This window comes from Salarias fasciatus, chromosome 3 (genome assembly GCF_902148845.1).
Source record: "Salarias fasciatus chromosome 3, fSalaFa1.1, whole genome shotgun sequence".
Taxonomy (NCBI): Eukaryota; Metazoa; Chordata; class Actinopteri; order Blenniiformes; family Blenniidae; genus Salarias; species Salarias fasciatus.
Window position 1 is genome coordinate 29,782,707 of NC_043747.1, and position 20,719 is coordinate 29,803,425.

Consider the following 20,719-nt stretch of genomic DNA (forward strand, 5'->3'; position numbering starts at 1 on the left):
ACTCAATAGGAACAAAATAAAAATCTAAAGAAAAAGTGAAAATGAGAAAATTCCTGTGGAAATTTTGACTTTGTGCCTGCAAGCTGCAGAACTCAGTAGAACTCAGCAGAACTCAGCAGAACTCAGTAGAACTCAGTAGAACTCAGTAGAACTCAGCAGAACTCAGCAGAACTCAGTAGAACTCAGTAGAACTCAGTAGAACTCAGCAGAACTCAGCAGTGTGGAGGTCTGGATCTGGATGGATCCGGATGGGTCTGGACTGGGGGGTCACCTCAGGGAGGAGTAGACCACGTCAGGCTCTGGAGGAATCTCTGAAAACACCAACAGGAAATAAACCAAGTGAAACATTGAAACATTTGATTCAGAGTTTGATCCTGAAGAGAAAAAGTAGAACCAGAATCCAGACTTGATTCAAACCAGAATGTTTCCTGTGAAACAGGAAGAAGCAGCAGGAGGCGGCTCCATCTGTGAAAACACTCTGAGAGCAGCTGATACACACTAAAGCACAGGAGCTGCTTCTACTGGACTCTACTGCTGATTCACTCTGACAGGAACATCTGGAAAGACTCTGCTCTGATCCACTGGTCCACACTTTATCTGAGCTCTGGAGCAACAGAACCACAAGCAGGAGAACCAGGGTCAGACTGACAGGAGAACCAGGGTCAGACTGACAGGAGAACCAGGGTCAGACTGACAGCAGAACCAGGGTCAGACTGACAGGAGAACCAGGGTCAGACTGACAGGAGAACCAGGGTCAGACTGACAGGAGAACCAGGGTCAGACTGACAGGAGAACCAGGGTCAGTTCTTACCTGACTTCTTCCCTCGGCTTCGTTTCTCTTTGAAGACTATTTCTCCGTAAGAAACATCTGGAACTCTGACATCTGAATACACTGGATCCACATCTGGAACACAGAACACACACTGTCACACACTGTAACACACTGTCACACACTGTAACACACAGTGTAACACACATTGTGACACACACTGTGATACACGCTGTACAAACCCATGACGTATATAGTACTGGACGCTCACTGCCCCCTGAGAGGCGGCCAACAGGAGCTGAGTCCCGGTAGTGGCCAGAGGCGGACTCAGAGCGGGATCCAGCACGGTGTGTGACGGTGTGTTTGGTGATTTACCAAGGTACAGGAAACTTCTGTTTGGAATCAAGTCACAATGCTTGAAATACGTTGAGAACGCCAGACCAGGAGAGCCTAGACCAGCACTGGAGGGTTCTTCAGGGACTGCAGCTGAGCAGGTTCTCCTCAGGAGAGCATCCATATGTCAGTCTGCACTTTTTTCATTTACTGTAAATAAACTTTTGTATTTCTTGTTGCTTTACTGTGTTTCATGTGTTTATTTTTTCCATTTCTTGTCTTCCTTTGGCTGTTTCACTCAGTCTGTTTAAATTATTCTAGAAATGAGTGTCCGTTGTATTCAATGAACCGCTTCTGATTAAATTGACTTCATTTTTTATTACACTACTTACTTCATCTTTTACATTTTGCTCAGAAAAACCTGTGTATGTTAATGTATTACATAAATAATGTCTGTGTTCTGACTGCAAGAATTGCTCCTCCAGAGACTTTTTAATGGAGATTTTTGTGGGAAGAAAAGAGCAGCCATTCCAAGGTCTGTGGGTCTGAGCAGCTGTGAAAGTCCAACTGAATCATTTGAATTGGAGAAAAATTGTTTAACACACTAACTTTCTTGTTTGGCATTGTTTCTGTTTTGGCAGAAACAATATTAATTTCAATCAGCAGCCGGGAGCTGCGGAGTTAAGGGACCGTCTACAATTTACAAGACACTGCAGCAGTGAAGACAAATACCATATCCAAGAAATCTGATAGGAGACAAATGAAGGTTGTAGTGATTATGGTGACACTGCAGTGAATCCCACTGGTGGTATTACTTTTTTTTTTGTGGTGTTTGTCTTCACTGTTGCAGCGTCTTGTAAATTGTAGACGGCCCCTTAACCCCGCAGCACTATAGAAATCAATATTGTTCCTGATGCTTGATAGACAGATACTTTTAATAAAAATGAGCTTGTAGCATGTAGTCCAGCTCACAGCGATGGGATGGAGGCGCCCTTTGTATGTTACTGACGTTTAGTTAAAGAGTTATTGAGACCGAAAGTCTATCTGTCAACATGCTGCCGACTTCACTGGACTGTTCAGTGTGATAGAACTAATTCGTGGGAACTAATTAGTAATTTGTGCGCACGATTAATTATTTAGTGACCACAATTTAATTCTGTTTGTTATCATATGAGTGTGATTGCCATAGAAACCTGCTTTGTTTTTTCTTGTCTGTGAGGCTAAACAGCGCTGTGATCGCCATGACAGCGTGCCGAGGACAGAGATTTACTGTCTGCTAACAGTCAGAGCCATAACATAACACATATTGTCCCATCAGTGATGACAAGCAGCCTTGAAGTCAGTGTATGAAGTCAGCGCCGGTTTGCCATGGCGCCGCTGCTGTCCGCCGAGCAGCGAGCGGTGTAGATCTATATATGTTATTGGTACAAACTGTCATGGACTTCAGGAACCAGGAAGTAGTGACGGTTTAAGTATCTCAGTTTGAAGGAAAAAACTTGACCAAGACATTGATGAAGGAGACGGCGGATTGTTTAGAGCAGGGGTGTCAAACTCTTTTTAGCTCCGGGGCCACATGGAGTAAAATCTATTCCCAAGCAGGCCAGACCCGCAAAATCATGGTATATAACTTAAAAACAACAACTTCCGATTGTTTTCTTTGTTTTAATACTGTCCAAAATAGGACAAACACAACATTACTATTAATCATAAAAACTTCAAGTTACTTGAAAATTCTGAGGACAAAGAACACACAAACACACAATGCCTCAGCGATTCGCAGAACCAAAACAGTATCACAGACCACAGAACTATATCAGGGTGTTATTTCTCAGGCAGAAATGTTGATAAAAATGATCAAACTCTGTTGCCCAAACAAGTGCAAGAACCACAGTCACAAATCATAAATAGGTTAAATTTACAAAATAATAAAATAGAATAAAAACAATTGCACAACATAAAAAACATATGAACACAAAGCTGGAGCCTGGGGTCAGTGCATCCAAAATAGTGCAAACACAACATCACTATTCAGCATGAATCCCATCAAGCTATTGAAATATTCTGAGGACAAGTAACACACAAACACACAATGCCTCAGCAATTCACAAAACTGTTTCACAGATCACAAAACTGTATAAAGGTGTCTCGGGCAGCAGTTTAAGTGGGGTTGCATTGTTTGTTTGACTCCTGATACCTGGCATCTTTTAGCTTTCGCCAGCGCATCAACATCAGGCGTCTCATTCTGAGTGACAGCCAGCTTCAGGATGTGATTCGAGAGGCTGTGCGTGAGCCTTGAGCGCAGCTTTGTTTCATTAACGCTCATTACAGAGAAAACTTGCTCACAAAGATGTGAGATCCCCAGCTTTGCAGCGAGGGATGTCAAGTTGCGGTAACCTGGCCTGGCCCTCCAGACGGTCTCTCCATGCTCAGGGATACATGGGAAACAGTCTGGTCCCGCGCCAACTGAATCTGACTTCTGCCGGACCAATCACAGCCCACGAGAGGCGGGAGTTAGCAATGCGTCATATTATACCCCCCTCAAAACAATCATGGTGGCGGCCGCAACACAGCGAGGCTTTACCACGGCTCTGTCTGAAGTTTTGAACGAACTGAGTTTGGCGCTGAAACCACAGCAGGAATCTGCTCTGAAGGCTTTTCTTTAACCCCAAATTCCACCGGACGCCAAAGCGCCGCGCCGCGTCCCAGAAGCACCGGTGTTACGACGGATCACCAGAACGGAGGCGCCACGGTACTGGTGATTCACTTCAGGTCGCCGCTTCTAAACGGCGCGGCACGGCGCTGCGCCCCAGGTGCGCGTTGACTTCAGGAACAAGACGCGACGCGTCACTTAAGCGTCCGGTGGAATTTGGGAGTAAAACGGACGTAAAACTCCACGCCATGATCCCATGTTTTGGACTACAAAATGGACTACAAAACAACTACAACGGAGCGCTGCGTATGTCACATTGTTGTTGCGTCACAACCTCGTTTCTTGGATTGGTTCTCTCCGCTCAACAGTCCCGCCTCTCGTCAGCCTGTTTGAAATGAAGCCCCAGTGGCGCCGTGCCGGACTGTCCTGTGTGGAACACATGAAGTCAGTCTGGCATGCCAGGCTAGGGGTAACCTGGCCAGAGGTTCTGATAAAATGTGTCCAAGCTGACTGCGGCAAATTTGCTCTTCAAATCTGAGTCACACTGCAAGTCAGTTATTTCACGTTGGATGTTGACGGGCAGATCAGAGGGATTCACGGTGAATGGCGAGCAAAAAACTTTCTCCAAAGTCTTTCTCCAGTTCACCAAAGATGTGAAAACGTTGCTCAAACTCACGTAACAGTCCCGTTATTTTATCTTTGAACCGCTTCATGTCCGCGACACGTTGGCTCGCGCACACGTTTCAGACGGATGCTGTCGTAATACTGTGTGACAACTTTGTTGCGCCCTTGTAGCTGTTTGTTCAAGTTCTTCAGGTGCTCGGTAACATCCACCATAAATGCAAGGTCCTGCATCCATTCTTCTGAATGAAATTCTAACGCCGGTTTGCCTTTTCCTTCCATAAACTGATCAATTTCTTCTCGTAAGTCATAGAAACGCCTCAGCACAGCACCTCGGCTTAACCACCTTACCTCAGTGTGGAATGGCAAGCCATAGATGTGGTTTCTCTTTGAGAAGGCTGTCAAACTGACGGTGATTCAGGCTTCTGGATCGGAGGAAATTCACCGTTTGGATGACCACCTTCATGACGTGATCCATGTTTAATGACTTGCAACACAAAGCCTCCTGGTGCAAAATACAGTGAAAGGTCCAAAAATCGCGTCCTCCATTTCCAGATCGCACTTTCTCTTTGAACTTTGTCACATCACCTGCTTTTCTCCTGATCATTGAGGGCGCACCATCCACAGCCAGGCTGACAGCGGGACCAGTCCACTCCGACTGTCCAGGGCGCCGACGAGTGCGGTGAAAATATCATCGGATGTTGTTGTACCTGACATTGGCGCCATCTCCACAAACTCTTCGGTGACGCTCGATGTGTCTTCAACTCCTCGGATGAAAATGGCCAGCTGTGCAACATCTGTAATGTCCGTGCTTTCATCAATTGCAACAGAAAAAGCAATAAATGCCTTCACTTTGTTCTTTAACTGGCTGTCCAAATCCACTGAGAGGTCAGACGTCCTGTCTGCGATGGTGTTTCTTGTCAGGCTGATATTTGCTAAAGCCTGTCGCTAATCAAGGCCTGAGTATGCTCCCCGGTCGCCGCCACGGCGTTCCTACCACGTCTACGTCGTAGCCCTGCGTCGGGCTATGCCGGGGCTTGACGTGCGCCTCCCGAAAATTGTGACTTCGCGTCGAGGCGACGCGTGGTGACGTGAACATCAAAGGCTGTGATTGGTCCACTTTCACGTTGTTTATAGAACAAAGTAGAACTCACCCAGAATGCTTTTCTGATCCGAACAGTGCTTCAGGAGAAATTTAGATCCAGAACTGAGCGGCGCACATCCCTATACTGTTAGCAGTGTTAGCACTGTTAGCAGACGGGGCTATGTGTATATCCGCTCCTCAAACGGCTTTAATCGTCCAAAAACTCATTAGTTTCACCAATATTTCATCCTGGTCCGCTCAGCCTCTCCTCCACCACAGCCCGGGGTCCAGATATGTCATATATGCAGATATATGTTCGGTAAGTGCACGTGTGTCTAGAAATCTATGTCTATAGATCTATGTTTTGGTAAAGCCGGAGCTACGGAAGCTGCATTGTTGTCGTGACTGCTTAGCGGCTTGGTGGTGAAATTGCAGAGGAGGGCGTTCCCTTGACGCAGAAGCAAGATATGGTAAATGGTAAATGGACTACACTTGTATAGCGCTTTTTACCCTGCTTGACAGAGCCCAAAGCGCTTCACACTGCAATATCACATCAACCCTTTCACACCATACTCGGTGGTGGTAAGCTACTACTGTAGCCACAGCTGCCCTGTGTTCAGTAGCGGCGTAGGGCTGCCGGCGTAGGAACGCCGTGGCGGCGACGGGGGAGCATACTGAGGCCTCCAGGGCACACGATCTCCGCTGCCTTCACCATGCATGTTTTTATGAATTCGCCATCACTAAATGGTTTTGAAGCCGCTGCGATTTCGTTAGCAACGAGGTAGCTAGCTTTGACCGCAGCGTCACTGACGTCTCGGCTGTGAGTAAAAACAGACTGCTGCTTCTTCAGACTTGACAACAGTTCATCCACCTTCTCTTTTCTCCACTGTCCTTGAAAGTGATCATATTTGTCAGCATCATCTCTCGGGCCGGATGAAATCCTTTTACGGGCCTGATCTGACCTGCGGGCCGTACGTTTGACACCTCTGGTTTAGAGGGAATGGTTATTTAGGGAGGAGGAGGAAGATGATGATGATGATGATGATGATGATGATGATGATGGTGTGTGTGTGTGTGTGTGTGTGTGTGTGTGTGTGTGTGTGTGTGTGTGTGTGTGTGTGTGTGTGTGTTGTTACCTGACTTCTTCCCTCGGCTTCGTTTCTCTTTGATGACTATTTGTCCGTAAGAAACATCTGGAACTCTGACATCTGAATACACTGGATCCACATCTGGAACACAGAACACACACTGTCACACACTGTCACACACTGCAACACTCAGCCCTTCACCACACCCAGCGGAGACACTCTGGTCCACATCAGGTTCTACTGCTTTAGGGTTCATGGGAGAAACTGGCTCTGGGTCTGCTGGTTTTGATGGTCTGGAGGAAGAAACTGGCTCTGGGTCTGCTGGTTTTGGCCTGCAGGGCTCTGTAGCGCCTGCCGGACGGGTGGAGTTTGCAGACTGTGTGTGGGGTGTGAGGGGTCTGCAGGGCCCTGGACAGGTCCTGGGTCCTGGGTGTCTTGTTTGTGGACGGGGTGGAGCTGGTCAGGACAGACTCCATGATGGCCGTGGAGGAGACCAGCAGCTGCTGAGGCAGGAAGGACAACCTCTGCTGGACCTTCTTCCTGACAGAGTCTCTGTGGGGGGTCCACTTCAGGTCCAGAGAACCAGCCGCTCAGCCTCCTGTCTGGAAGCAGACTGGTCTCCGACCGGATCAGACCGGTTAGGGTGGCGTCGTCCTGGGAGGTGCAGTGTTTGGTGTCGACAGCTGGGCGGATAGGGAGGCCCAGCAGGGGGCCCAGCAGGGGTCCAGCAGGGGGCCCAGCAGGGGGTCCAGCAGGGGTCCAGCAGGGGGCCCAGCAGGGGGCCCAGCAGGGGTCCAGCAGGGGGCCCAGCAGGGGGTCCAGCAGGGGTCCAGCAGGGGGTCCAGCAGGGGGTCCAGCAGGGGGTCCAGCAGGGGTCCAGCAGGGGGTCCAGCAGGGGGTCCAGCAGGGGTCCAGCAGGGGGTCCAGCAGGGGGTCCAGCAGGGGTCCAGCAGGGGGCCTAGCAGGGGGTCCAGCAGGGGGTCCAGCAGGGGTCCAGCAGGGGGCCTAGCAGGGGCATCTGGAATGTCCTTCTGTCTCTCAAAGGACTTGATGACCACAGACGTCGGGGCAGCAGGCCTGTAGTTCAGTTCAAGCTTATTTGTCATAGACATCAGGGTACAGGGTACCATAAGCAATGAAAAATGGTTTGCCCTCGGCACACTCTCTGCAATGAATAAAATACAATAAAAATAATAAATAATACAAACAGTTTAAAGACACAACACCAACAAGAAAAAATAGAAAGTTGTCAGCGCCTCTTCAGGCTAATGTTCATGAGCCGCACCGCCGCAGGATGAAAACGGTCTGAATCTACAGGTTTTGGTTTGTGGGCAGCGCAGACGCCTCCCTGATGGAGGTGGGAGAGGAGAGCCTGAGGGGGTCTGGGGTCCTGCATGGTGCTCAGGACCTTTTTCTCACAGCGCTTTTCAAACAGTTGACCAGTCTGAGGCAGAGGGGATCCAATGGGGGTCTGGAATGGTGCTGGAGCGTTGGAACCATGAGGGCTCTTGGCACAGCTCCAGGGATCGGTTCTGGATCCGGGTGAAGGTGGAGCCAGTCGTTCAGCAGAAGGGAGACACACGGTCTGGTCCAGAGCGTTCCTGATCTGAGGTCTCTGGAAGAGTCGCCTCCTCTGCAGAGACGGCTAGTGGAGGCCGGTCTGGACCCCCTGACTGATAGACCCGGTCTGGACCCCCTGACTGATGAACCCGGTCTGGACCCCCTGACTGATGAACCCAGTCAGGACTCCCTGACTGATGAACCCGGTCTGGACCCCCGGACTGATGAACCCGGTCTGGACCCCCTGACTGATGGACCCGGTCAGGACTCCCTGACTGATAGACCCGGTCTGGACCCCCGGACTGATAGACCCGATCTGGACCCCCTGACTGATGGACCCGGTCTGGACCCCCGGACTGATAGACCCGGTCTGGACCCCCTGACTGATGGACCCGGTCTGGACCCCCTGACTGATAGACCCGGTCTGGACTCCCTGACTGATGGACCCGGTTGAGATCTTGACTCGCTGACTGACTACCAACCCGTCTCAGACCTCAGTTGTGTCCAGAGTCTTGGAGAACCTGGTCTGGAACCTGCTTGTTCAGTGCTGGTCTTTCAGAACGTCTTCAGTCGGCGTTCAGAGTGATTCCTCCTCAGAAACAGACCCGGAGAGGTTCTGTTCCTGCCGACTGGGCGGCCCGGTCTGTTCTGGAGGTTCCAGCTGTGACACGGTCCATCTCTGGGTCTGGTGGACTGGAGAACCACTCTGGCCTCTCGGGTCTGGAGCTTCAGTGGTCCAGGTCTTATCTGTCAGACCGATCTCAGTAGGGTTCTCTGAGTCCGGTTCTCTTGGACGTGGCGTTCCTCAGGGTTCTGTTCTGGGTCCTCGTGGGTCAGGTCCTGTGTTCTCCAGGATCTCTGGGCTCATGCAGATGATGGACGGTTCCACGTGTTGCTGGTTCTCTGAAGTGGACCTGCCTCCGGTCCGTCTCTCGGCTCTGATCAGCTGCTGATCAGCACAGATGAGCGGAGCGACTCGGACCACCTCAGACCATCTGGGGGGTCAAAGCGGTTCCCTGGACTCAGGATGCCGAGGTCCAGTTCAGGTCAGCCTCGTTCTTCTGGTTCTGCGGATCTTCTGGAAGTCAGAGCCTGATTTCATCCCCATGTGCAGAACTTCACTCAAAACACATTCATGACTGCTCTGACTCTGTGTGTGTGTGTGTGTGTGTGTGTGTGTGTGTGTGTGTGTGTGTGTGTGTGTGTGTGGGTGTGTGGGTGTGGGTGTGTGGGTGTGAGGGTGTGTGTGTGTGATGAAGATAAGCCACCACATCCTTAAACATCTCTGCTGACTTCTCTGCTGAAAAGCCCCGTTTCCATGGAAACGTGTTTAAAACCGGACCGAGGCAGCGACAGGTCACTGAGGCGGTTTAATGAGAAACAGGAAGTCAGACCACCAAGGGCCTGGTAACCACACACACACACACACACACACACACACACACACACACACACACACACACACACACAACCACACACACACACACACACACACACACACACTCACACACTTCCTCATTGGTTCACACTTCGTTCTCCATCATCAAACTCATTCTCATGTCGGACAAAAGGCAGTTTTTCGTTGCTGAAGGAGGAAATGTTTGTCTAAACAGACTGAATCAGAAAGAAAGAGATGAGTGAAGCAGGTCAGAGGATCTGAGAGCAAGAAGACCAACACATCCAGAACTCAGTGACGGGTTAAAGGTCGCTGATCAGAGCTCTCTCTCTCCTTCTGGGTCTCATTCTGGTTCAAACTTTCAGAACAGAGTTTCAGTGAGCTCCAGAAATCCACCGGAATCATGAGAGCATGGTGAAAGGAAGCTGCTTCTTCTCCTGGATGATGGAGGAGATTCAACCACAACATAAAACCAGCTCAGATCAACAGAATCCAGCTCAGATCAACAGAATCCAGCTCAGTTTAATATAAAACCAGCTCAGATCGACAGAAACCAGCTCAGATCAAGATAAAATTAGCTCAGCGTAACAAAACCAGCTCAGTTTAATATAAAATAGAGCTGGACAATATGGCCTCAAATCAATATCACGATAATATTGAGCAGTTCACCTCGATAACGATAAATGGACGATAACTACTTGGGGGGCATTTAAATACAGCTTTTTATTGTACTGGATTAAACTTATGGCAGTTTACTGTGGGCTCAGGTGGTGCAAACACTATTATTTTATTTCTCATTTTATGGGGTCATTTTTCTTGAAATTCTGTTAGATTTATCAAGATTAGGATACAAAACATATCTATGTGTCCTAACCTTCACAGCAACAGACGTCCAAATCAGACAGAACTCTGCTGGTAATGTAAATGTCTTCTCTGTGGGCTTTAGGGGAAATCCCATGACTGGAAGACTCTGGGAAATGATTAATGTTACGTGGAGAAGAAGACACGGAGCAGGACTGGGAGCTGCACATGCAGCGTGATATAAACAAACACAACACCAGAACATACGGCCTGTTCAATAAAACAGCCTGAGGAGCTTATGCAGCAAAAATCGGCCAATCAGCTGATGAGGAGGCCATCGGACAGTAAAACTGTCCTACAGGATGTTAACCTGTAGCCGGTAGCGGCTAAACTAGCATGTCTCCATGCTATGTGTCCAGGGATCATGTCTGCTGGTTGGGATGTTCAGTCTGTTCTGCTTCAGCTTCTTCTGCTGGTTGCTGTGATCTTAAACAGGAGTTGGTGGAGTCGCGTAGTGCAGCGTCTTAAAGGGACATGAACACAGCCCACCGACACAGTCAGAGTGGACTTTTTTTTTTTAAATATCGAATTTACCAACATGGGCAAAATGACGTCGGTTATCGTAGTAAACTTTGGTAATGATAAATTTTCGGTATATCGTCCAGGCCTAATATAAAACCAGTTCAAATCAACAGAAACCAGCTCAGATCAAGATAAATGTCATACCCTGTACCTCTGCGGCCAGATGGGGGCGCTTGGGGACTGTTTTGTGTTTGTTTGCTCCTCATGTTCTCCTATCTCATCACCTGCCTCGTTACCACCCTAATGTGTGACACCCGTGTTCCCCTCTACTTAGGTCCTGCTTTCCTTGCTGTTTCTTGTCGGTTCCTTGTGGGTCTGTCGCATGTCCTGTCTGTCGTCTTCACCTGCATCAGCTCAGCTCAGCTCAGCTCGTTCCTGTGCTCCTGTGTTCCTGTGTCTTTGAGATAAAAGGAGTTTTTGATCCACCTGGCTGCCTGCGCTTGGGTCCTTCCTTCCTGCTCAGTGACAATAAAACCAGCTAAGCTTAATATAAACCAGCTCAGCTCGATAGAAGCAGTTTTCAGATGTTTTTCTGACACGCCATCGTGTGTGTGTGTGTGTGTGTGTGTGTGTGTGTGTGTGTGTTTGTGTGTGTGTGTGTGTGTGCGTGTGCGTGCGTGCGTGCGTGCGCTGTGTGGTTTTTCTGTTGCTGAAGTCTCCTCTGATCCAGTGGTCAGTGCGGTGTTTCGTATTGACTGGTTTCCTTGTTAGCTGGTGACCAGCTTCCTTCAGCGCTTCCTGCTGCAGGAAGAACGTCAGACGCTGAATCAGACGGTTCGACTCGTCTTTCTGTCTGGTTCTAAACTCCTACTGAAAGAAAAAGGGTCAGCAGTCGGCAAGGGGACCAGTTACTCCGAAACACCGATCCTCCAGCCTCCTGTCCTCCTGTCACCTGCTGCCTTCAGGACACTGAGAGACACTCAGGAGACACTGAGAGACACTCAGGAGACACTGAGAGACACTCAGGAGACACTGAGAGACACTCAGAAGACGTGAAGGAAGTGAGGACAGTTTGAACAGACCAACGACCCGCAGACAGCTGAGAACCGGTTCTAGTGGTTCACTGTAAAGAACCGTTCAAACGACCCAAAGGACTAAAGAACCCAGAACCTGTAAAGACCTCAGCAGCCAGTTTTCCTCTGAAGGGGTTCGAGAGGGACTGGCTGGAGGTCTGGCTGGGGGTCTGGGTGGGGGTCTGGCTGGAGGTCTGGCTGGGGGTCTGGGTGGGGGTCTGGCTGGGGGTCTGGGTGGGGGTCTGGCTGGGGGTCTGGGTGGGGGTCTGGGTGGGGGTCTGGCTGGAGGTCTGGGTGGAGGTCTGGAGCTCCTACCTCTGCTCCGTCTGACCGGCTGCTGCTGACGCTGCAGGATGTTGACGTCACTGTAGGTGACTTCAGGTTCTGCTGCCGCGCCTGAACACAGAACGTCCAGAACGTCAACAGTCGTCCGTCTAAAGAGACAAACCTTCAGGAGTCTGCTGCTCACCTTCAGGGTTCCTGCTGCAGAACCAGACCAGCAGGAGAACCAGCAGGAGAACCACAACGAGAGAGGAGAGGGAGATCCACACAGGGAGGAGACGGGAGGAGGAACCAGGAGGAGGATCAGAGGAGGAACCAGGAGGAGGATCAGAGGAGGAACCAGGAGGAGGATCAGAGGAGGAACCAGGAGGAGGTTCTGTCTTGTGGTTCCCTGAAATCAGTCTCAGTTGAAGGAGGTTCTCAGCAGCAGACCTGCAGCAGGTTCGTCCTCCTCACCTGAGACAGAGATCCAGCTGGGTGGAGACTCTCCAACACCTCTGAAGCTACACCTGTAGAGGCCTTCAGCAGAGCGGGAAACATGGCGGAGGGTCATGTGACCTGTGGACTCGGTCCCGATGGAGACGCCGTCTTTAAAGAACTCAGCTGAGAGGGTGGAGGGAGCGCTGGTTCTACAACCCAGAGTGACGTCCTGTCCCTCCATCACAGGGAGGACTGGACTCTGGAGGACCACTGTATCTGGACACAGAGACCAGAGTCCAGCATCTGAGAGAGACAGAGAGACAGACAGAGACAGAGACATACTCTCTTACCAGCTACAGTGATGTCGATGCTGCTTCCAGCTGCTCCCTCTCTGGACTCACACCAGTAAACTCCAGTGTCTTTCGTCATCATGTGGCTGATGTTACAGGGGGAACCAGCAGGTTTCCCCCACCCGTCTCCACATGAACTCCTCTGTCTCCTGCTGGTCTTCCTCCAAACTGTCCATCCGTCCTCCTCACAGCTCAGAGACACTGAGTCTCTCTTAAGGAACTGAGATCTGCTGGGACTCACAGTCAGACCTGCTGAGAACGCTGAAACAGGGAAAAGAGCTGCTGATAGAGGAACATCTTCATCTGTCTGTCTGTCTGACTGGGACTTCTGTAGATCTAGATCATCAATAAGAAGACTGTTTCCATCAGAGACACCTGCTGCCTGCTGTGTTGACAGCTGCTGTCTGCTGGTGGAATTGTCCATCATCAGGTGTCGACCCTTCTGGCCACTGAGGGAATTTATAGTGATTTTGCTCATTGCCATGTTTCCCCCCAGAACGGTGCTGTCGGACTGCGCTGACCAGTTAGTTGACCCAGTGCTCCATCCCACCCTGCCTGGAATCCTCCACCATCCATGAAGTCCAACATCAGAGGCTTAAAGGACTACCAGCCGGTGGCACCCACCCCCACCATCAGCTTTGAAAGACTGGTAGGGAGTCACATCGCCTCACGCCTGCCATCCACACTCCATTCCCAGCGGTTTGCCTTGAGAGCCACCCGGTCTGCAGAGGGCGCCATCACCACCCGGTCTGCAGAGGACGCCATCACCACCTGGTCTGCAGAGGACGCCATCACCACATGGTCTGCAGAGGACGCCATCACCACCCGGTCTGCAGAGGACGCCATCACCACCCGGTCTGCAGAGGACGCCATCACCACCTGGTCTGCAGAGGACGCCATCACCACCTGGTCTGCAGAGGACGCCATCACCACCCGGTCTGCAGAGGACGCCATCACCACCCAGTCTGCAGAGGACGCCATCACCACATGGTCTGCAGAGGACGCCATCACCACCCGGTCTGCAGAGGACACCATCACCAACTGGCCTGCCAGCTTCACAAGGCTGCTCTTCCTGGACTTGAGCTCAGCTTTCAGTAGACTGGTGATCAACTGGGGGTCTTGGGTCTCTGACAGAACATCTGCTTCTGGATCATGGACCTCCTGACAGGGCGCTCCCAGAGGGTGAGACTAGAAGCCCATCTGTCCTCAGCACTGAGGACCAGCACCGCCTCCCCCAGGGCTGTGCCCTGACCCCCTACACCCTCTGGATTCATGAGTGCACCCCCATCCCCACGGACAACACCACCATCCAGTTTGCAGGTGGTGGTGGGTCTCTCTGAAGGAGACAAGACCGCATTGAGGGTGGAGGTGGAGCGACTGTCAGCCTGGTGCATCACCAACAACCTCATCCTGAACACCTCCAAATCTAAGGGCCCTTTCACACCAGCCCTGTAAAATCTGGTTTTCAGGATTTTCTGGGAAAATTCTCATCATTGATGCATGTTTGAAGCTCCCCTGAACTCTGATCCGGATGTTTCAAAGGAGCTCTGGAGCCCCAGGATCGGCCAGTCTCCAAGCAGACCATCAGAGTGTCCAGCAGCTGCAGTGAGAGGACGTCATGTGGAGCTCAATGTGTTAGAATAGCAGAATAAAGAAAACCAACAGCGCCAGCCAGAAGAAGCAGACGCACAAAACAAGAGCAAGGAAGATTAATATCATTAATAGATGGTTAAAATACTATAAATCATGATTGTAACTGCCAGCAGAAGCAGTTTTAATAAATACACAATTTCATAATTTCATTTCATAATCTGATTGAACGATTGAAGGTCAGTAATAAATAAATAGTTAGAATGTTATTTTAGGATTAATGTTAAAGAGTTCATTAAAATGTGGAACTAAAATTCCTAGTTCCTAGCAGGAGGACTATGTTGATGCACACATGCAGAAGAGCATGCAGGAGTGAAAGAGAGAGAAGAGAGGGATAGCTGTGGAGTTTGTTTCCTGATGATGCGGTTTCATGAAGGTCTTTTGATCCCCTCGACCAGGCCAACGAGGTAAAATGATTTTCTTTGTGTAAAGTATTTTATTTTGTATAATGTAGCTATTATTTCTTCACTGTGTTCATGTGATAGATGCATGATCGTTATTGAAGCACATGTTACACTTTCTTGAGTTGCAAATATTGTAAATAAGTTATGTATCTTGTTAGGTGTGAATATCTTGTATTTATTTGTGCTTTGTGCTTTATTGTAGTTTTCACGGCTCAATAAACGCCCGTATACAGAATACCATTGAGCTCGTCTTTTCATCTGGAGGGGAGCAACAGTAAAAACTCAAGCCTGCTCCAGAGGTGGGAGAGATGACGTCGATCTAAGCCCATAGCCATCGGAGCTGCAAGCAAGTCATCGTCGTGCAAATTAACATCCAGCAGGTAAGACTGTACATATACATTGAACTGTGCAAAGGCAAACCGAGTTAAGAAGCATTGTGTGTTTAATCCAGCAAGAAGTACACATTTAAAACAAGTTAAATATAAAGAAGAGGAATAACTCACATGTTAAAGGAGCTATATCATGCAAAATCCACTTTTTTAAGGTTTTAAGCATGCCACAAAGTTTATTTCCCTTTCAAACCACCCCCAAAATGTTATTTTCCTTCTTCCACACATGTCTGAGTCTCTGTCAGCCTGCTGCTCTCTACAGCAGCCCCTCCCTTCAGGGAGAAAACAGCTCGTTTGAAACTCTTCAAACCTGAGTACGTCACAAAGTTGAACTCCTCCCACCACTCTTCTCCCACCCCACCCCCGCAGACAACACCCCACTGTCCTCTGACCAGCAGCAGCTGAAGACCCCCCCCCCCCCGGCCCTCAGCAATCTGAAGGGTCTGGAGGGTCTGAAGGGTCTGAAGGGTCTGGAGGGTCTGAAGGGTCTGGAGGGTCTGAAGGGTCTGAAGGGTCTGGAGGGTCTGAAGGGTCTGGAGGGTCTGGAGGGTCTGAAGGGTCTGGAGGGTCTGGAGGGTCTGAAGGGTCTGGAGGGTCTGGAGGGTCTGAAGGGTCTGGAGGGTCTGAAGGGTCTGGAGGGTCTGAAGGGTCTGGAGGGTCTGAAGGGTCTGGAGGGTCTGAAGGGTCTGGAGGTTCTGGAGGGTCTGAAGGGTCTGGAGGGTCTGGAGGGTCTGGATGGTCTGAAGGGTCTGAAGGGTCTGAAGGGTCTGGAGGGTCTGGAGGGTCTGAAGGGTCTGAAGGGTCTGGAGGGTCTGAAGGGTCTGGAGGGTCTGAAGGGTCTGAAGGGTCTGGAGGGTCTGGAGGGTCTGGAGGGTCTGAAGGGTCTGGAGGGTCTGGAGGGTCTGCGCTTGGTGAGTTTCTCACAGGAAAAGACGTTTTCGCGTGTCTTTGCATGTGGAGAAGCTAGAGCTAAAGAGCTAAAGCTAGCCAGCATTTGTTTTGAAGCGCTGATTGGTTGAAGTAGCTGTCAGTCAAAGTCCACAGGGGGAGAGGCGGGATTTTCAGTGAAACGGAGCATTTTCTCTTCCGGGTTTCAGAATTAGCCCCAGAAAATCTTTAATTTCACACAAAATGACTTTTCCTTGGCGCCAAAAATAAACTATTACCATGTTAATGCCAATAATAGGGTTTGGACGAGCTAAAAAAGCAGGATACAGGTCCTTTAAAGGGGCTCTGTGTGCTAACAAGGCACTATGTTATAATGTTATGTTCACCTGCTGAATGTTATTAAGTTTAGATGATTTCTAAGCATTGGAAGTGTAAATACCACTTAAAGACCCATAACCATTCTATTGTCATAAGACAAGTGTTTAAAGAGCAACTAACCCCCAAATCCCTTTTTTTTTTTTTTTTTTTTGCTGATAAACTGTATAAATGCATGTCTTCTATTGCTGTCTACTCGTTTCTGACATTACTTTTACAATTTAATGCATCCTACGTCATCTAGTACAGCCCTATATAAGCAGATGTCTCCCCTACCGGCCTCATAAGCTACGTTCACACCGAACGCGATTTTGCGTCAAAAAGCGCGTCAACGCGAGAAGCTGAACGCGTGTCAATTCTGAGGTCCGACGCTGAACAACGCGGGGCCAAAAGCCGCCTCCCCACCAGACGCAACGCGTCGTGTCTGGTGGGGAGGCGGGGCTCCCTGTAAAATGAAGAAGTTTTGTCCCAGAGCTCTGGGCGAGCGTAAACGGCCATTATAAAGGCCGTCCATGCTTCACATGTCCGCGTGGGTGCGCGTTGGTCCGCGTGACGTGAATCGTCATGAATTCCTGTCCGCTAGGGTCCGCGCGGACCGATCCGCGGACGTCCGCGCAGCAGCCAGAAATTGAGACCGCGTTGCGCATTGAGCGCAGGTCGTGGAAGTGTGCGCCTGCGCCAGAGCGCCATAGCGAACAAAACATGACGGTAAAAGTGAAAGTAGACGGAGCTCCAGCCTGATGGCTCCACTTAAAGACACCGAAAGAGTGAAAAACTGGTGGAAAGAGAGAGAGACTGTCTGGAGGGAGGAGGAGGTCTGCAGACAGAAGTGAAAAAGTAACTAATCGCTCCGGCGCCGCCCCGCGACTCAGAAACAGAAAAAAAAGGCTAAATAAACTTTAATACTTAAAGATAATGGACTGACAATGTATGTGCTTAATTTTCTCTAAATAAACCGTAATAAAGGAGCAGATAAACAGTCTGTAGAGCCGGGAAAGCTTCTCGAGGCTGCGTGGATCACCGCGCATGCAGGAGACTCGCACAGCTGAGCTCAAAATGTAGTATGGGAGAAAGCGCGTCCGCATCGGTGGTGCGCGGAGCTTCCAAAGCGGACGCGGAAACGCGTACATGTGAAGCATGGACGAGCCTTAACACGCTCCTCCATGGTCGTAGTGCTTCTCTTCGGACCGGTTCCCGCTCCCTGGCCGACGTCACCATGGACACGCTCTATGATTGGTTTGCCGCAAAATCGCGACGCGCCAAAGTTCAGATTTCCCAACGTCAGCGTCGGACGCAAAATCGCGACGCGTAGCGCCAACGCCCCGACGCGCCGCACAACGCGTCGTGACGCGTCGTGACGACGCGCCGCGTCCGACGCGTTGCGTCTCATCGCAGCTGGAACGCGCGTTCCCATTTGTTTTCACTTGTCTTTGACGCAAAATCACAGACAGCACTTGGCGGTGTGAACGTAGCTTTACAAGTTGGAGTCGGACCAGAGCAAGCGATCTTTTTCATAGCGATTATCAGATTAGCATTGTTTTAGCATTAGCAACTTTTTAGCATTAGAGTTAGTTGGTTAGATCATTTAGCGTAGTTCACAGGTGTAATTTACGTGGGGTTGGTGGGTTATGAAAACCCACGGGCCCCCCGGGCGCCCCGACGCTCCGTGCTCCGAGGGAGCACCGCTCTGTGCTGCTCCGTGTGAGCACCGCACCGCCCGTCACCGCTCGGACTCGCTCAGTGCCAGCGTGCGCTGTCACAACAACTCAGCCCCCCCCCCCTCCCCCTTCCAATCCGCCGAGCCCACCTCTTTTCAAATCCTGAGGGGGGCGGAGTAAATCTCTGTCAAGGGGGTTAGTTGCTCTTTAAGAAGTGTTTTTGTTTCATTTTAAGAAAGCTTACTGTGAAGGTGCTTGTGATACATGCAGTCACTCTTTATAGCAGGGAACAAATAAGTTTAAAGTAAGTTCATTTAATCTGTGAAGGACAATGTTTAATTTCAAATTGGATTATCTGTTTACACTTCATTAAAGCTCGTGTCCGGAGTTTTGAACGAGAGAGGTTTTTTTAATCCAACGTCTGGAGGCTCCGCCCTCCCTCTGCTTTCATGAGCGACCAAGCCACGCCCCTTTAATTGTGCATGCGAATTATCTGTCAGGTGAAAATGAGAGCCTCTGAGTCCTGCAGCATCCTCCATGTTGAGCTGTTTACGGTGGATGTTCAGCAGACAGTGGATATATCCAGAGATGGGAAAAGTACTTACATTCTGTACTCAGTAAAAGTACAAGTACTTGTGAAAAAAAATGACTTTGGTAAAAGTAAAAGTACTGATTGAAATAATTACTCAAGTAAAAAGTAAAAAGTACAGGCTATGAAATGTACTTTTAGAGTAAAAGTACAAAGTATTTCTTTTTTACCAGTCGTGTCTGTAAAATCAACTGTAACCTCGAGGTTACAATTTGTGAGGTTAAGATCTTAACCTCACATCATACAATGGCTAATTTGAAGGCGATTAACCTGTTAGGACTTGATCTGTGTCACTTTTAAACACTTGTACCATTACACTTTCATAAGTAACAGATCTACAAGCTCATGGCACAGCAAGTGCAGCACTATGAGCTGTAGATCTGCCATTTTTTGAGAAAACAAATTGCAAATTGTTGAATATATCTTCAAACAGGTTTGTGCTGATACAGAAACCTATGTTTTTCATAAGACTGTTAGAATTTAGAGGACATTTATGTGATCAAACATTTGATGCGGTCGTCAGAACTTGATGTTAAACTACAAACACAGGTCTTAGTTAAAATTGGCCTTTGGCCAAAAATTAGTTTCTAAACTGTTTGTTTATTTGTTTGTTTGTTTATTTTGTTTCGAGCTGAATTTCATTCACAGTGCTCGGCAGTAAACAAAAATTACATTACAACATAAAAAATCATTACAATCAATGCAGCATAATACAATAACAAAACACATTTATATTAGCTCGAAAAGGAGTGGGATGAAGTAACACTTATTATCTCCCACCCCTCTTTACTTTAACTCTTTAGCTCAAGATATTACAACCTTCATTGTTACACAGTTGTGTTCACAGTACAATTTATAACACTTCCTTTTTTATAAACAAAAATCAGTTCCCTTAATATATTTTTCAAAAGTAATTTCTTTCAGTTTCTTTTTAAATAACTTCATATTTGGACATTCCTTGAGCTGCCTTCCCAGGTTGTTCCACAATTTTACCCCTTGAACTGAAGGACAAAATCTTATCCGTTTATTATTCGCCCATCTAACTTTAAAATTCTGTGTATGACGTAAATTGTACCCTACTCCTACTCTTTTAGAAAATAAAAGTTGGATGTTTTTTGGAAGATTGTCCTTACTTGCCCTAAATACAATTTGTACAGTCAATAAATCAACAATATCTTGAAATTTTAATAATTTAGAATGTGCAAAAAGTATGTTTGTATGTTCACTGTAACCGACACCATGTATTATTCTTATTGCTTTCTTCTGTAAAATGACAAGAGGGTGTAATGCTGTTTTATAGTTATTTCCCCATACTTCTGCACAGTAAGTAAAATATGGCAAAACTAATGAACAATAAAGTATACGCAATGAATTTTTATTTAGATCATGTTTTGCCTTATTTATTACTGAAATACTTCTTGAAACTTTTCTTTGAACATGGCTTATATGTGATTTCCAATTAATTTTATCATCTATTAATACTCCTAAGAATTTTATTTCATTTACTTTTTCAATAATTTTATCATCCAACTTAATTTCAACATCATTTGTTCCCATGTTTCCAAACACCATTAACTTGGTTTTCCCCAAGTTTAATGACAATTTGTTTCTATCTAACCACAATTTAATTTTTTTCAATTCTGTATTCATTTCCTGCTCTAATGCCTGGAGGTCATCCCCAGTACAAAAAATAGTTGTATCATCAGCAAACAAAACTAACTTGAGAACATCTGAAACTTTACATATATCATTTATATAAAGAATAAATAAAATGGGGCCCAATACTGCCCCCTGTGGGACACCACAAGAAACATCCA

General features: G+C 48.4%; 1 protein-coding gene across 2 annotated transcripts in view; it reads right to left on the reverse strand.

Annotated features, from left to right (window-relative positions):
• Positions 1 to 239: 239 nt before the first annotated feature.
• The window catches only part of LOC115409359 (uncharacterized), a 45,268-nt gene continuing 24,788 nt past the window's right edge, over positions 240 to 20,719 (reverse strand). Inside the window, exons 3-8 of one of the 2 annotated variants that reach the window (XM_030120512.1) lie at positions 12,950 to 13,210; positions 12,636 to 12,875; positions 12,367 to 12,380; positions 12,213 to 12,293; positions 6,594 to 6,686; positions 240 to 311 (exon numbers count right to left, since the gene is read on the reverse strand). In XM_030120512.1, the coding sequence (XP_029976372.1) occupies positions 6,630 to 6,686; positions 12,213 to 12,293; positions 12,367 to 12,380; positions 12,636 to 12,875; positions 12,950 to 13,210 (653 nt within the window). In that variant the 3' untranslated portion in view covers positions 240 to 311; positions 6,594 to 6,629. Of the gene's footprint in view, positions 312 to 811; positions 905 to 6,593; positions 6,687 to 12,212; positions 12,294 to 12,366; positions 12,381 to 12,635; positions 12,876 to 12,949; positions 13,211 to 20,719 lie in introns of those variants that run through there. The other variant, XM_030120518.1, reaches the window with a different exon arrangement.